At 68.7% G+C, this 1,417-nt stretch overlaps 1 protein-coding gene across 1 annotated transcript in view; it reads right to left on the reverse strand.

The window, feature by feature from the left end:
- Window positions 1-661: 661 nt before the first annotated feature.
- The window catches only part of ARTN (artemin), an 11,036-nt gene continuing 10,280 nt past the window's right edge, over window positions 662-1,417 (reverse strand). Inside the window, exon 3 of the mRNA XM_009332541.1 lies at window positions 662-1,098. Within this exon, the coding sequence (XP_009330816.1) occupies window positions 662-1,098 (437 nt within the window). The remainder of the gene's footprint in view (window positions 1,099-1,417) is intronic.

The raw sequence follows: 1,417 nt of genomic DNA on the forward strand, positions 1-1,417 counted from the left end.
CGGGGGGCCCCTGCCACCCCCCGGGAGCTGGGCAGGGGTCCTGGCAGGCACCTGTGCCCCGCCACCCTGTGGAGCACCAGGGGCTGCTGCCAGCCCAGGTGCGGGTCCCCCACCCTGGGCTGGTGCGGTTTGGCCCCGCTGCACCCCTGGCCTCAGGGACACCCGCTCCTTGCAGGGCAGCTCCAGCCACTGCCAGCCCCAGGGTGCCCAAGGGGACAGAGAGGTTTTGCCCCTTTTCTGTCCCCTTCTGAAGCTTGGCGGCCGCTTGGCCCCAGCTCCCCTAAAGCAGGGGTGCGGGAGCGCCAGTCCAGACAGGGCACAGGTGAGCCAGGTGCTGCTGGTGGACACCGGGCTGGCAGACCCCCGTGAGCAGTGGGGATGCTCCATACCCCTTCCAGCTCCTCTCCCAGGGCTGAGCTGGGGTGCACCTGGGCAGAACCCCATGTAGCTGGCGGCACCAGCTGCTTGGCACTGAGCGGGAGGGGGCTCAGCCGCCCACCCCCCTGTCACGGCTCCATCTCGCCTCAGTCCTTCGTGGCCACGTAAAACCAGGGACACCCGCCTCCGCCAAACCCTTCCTCTGAGCATCGGCACTGCTGTGCACCATGAGCCAGGGTCTGCCGGTGTGTGTCGAGCTGGGGCTGAGCCGGCGGCCCCCTCCTCAGCCGATGCAGCTGCACTCGGCCGCCGAGAGCTTCTCCACCGTCTGCCACGTGTTCTGCACGTCCATGAAGGAGACAGCCTCATAGCGGGTGGGCCGGCAGCAGGGGTGACTGAGAACCCGCTCCTGTGGCCCTGGGGTGATGAGCTGCTGCCGCAGCAGGTTGCCCAGGGTCAGGTCGTAGTTGCTGCGCGCCCGGTGGCAGGACCCACTGCAGTACTTGAAGAGCACGATCTCATCTGAGTTGAAGCCCAGGCCCAGGTCACGCACCTTCACCATCAGGTTGCGAATGTGGCAGTTGCGCCCACGGGCCCCCCGTGAGGGTTTCCGCACCCCCTTCTTGGCTTTGCTGGCACCTGGCGGTGAGCGCTCGGCACGCAGCAGCAGGTCCTCTGCCAGCTCCACGGTGCCCGGGCCACCCGTCGTCACGTTGTCCCCTGCACACAGAGGGGACGGCACCATCAGACCCCATCCCTCACCCACCACCCTCCTGGGGGATGCCGAGCCTGCCCGTCCCCTGCCGTGACCTGCAGACCCCTCCTTACGGTACGGCACTGGCCAGATGCCTGCGGGGCGGTAGGGTGGGTGGGTGCCCAGCCAAGCATCTTCTCATCCCCAGGGCTCTGCCACCAGAAGCATGGGGCCCCATGTGTTCAGACCCCCAGCCCGGCCCTGATGTGCAGAGGCAGCCCCGCACGGGCTGGGGCTCCCCACAGCGGCCCGCAACCCGCCCATGCTCCACGCTCAGGGCTACCG

Source organism: Pygoscelis adeliae, unplaced genomic scaffold (assembly GCF_000699105.1).
Source record: "Pygoscelis adeliae isolate BGI_AS28 unplaced genomic scaffold, ASM69910v1 Scaffold449, whole genome shotgun sequence".
NCBI lineage: Eukaryota > Metazoa > Chordata > Aves > Sphenisciformes > Spheniscidae > Pygoscelis > Pygoscelis adeliae.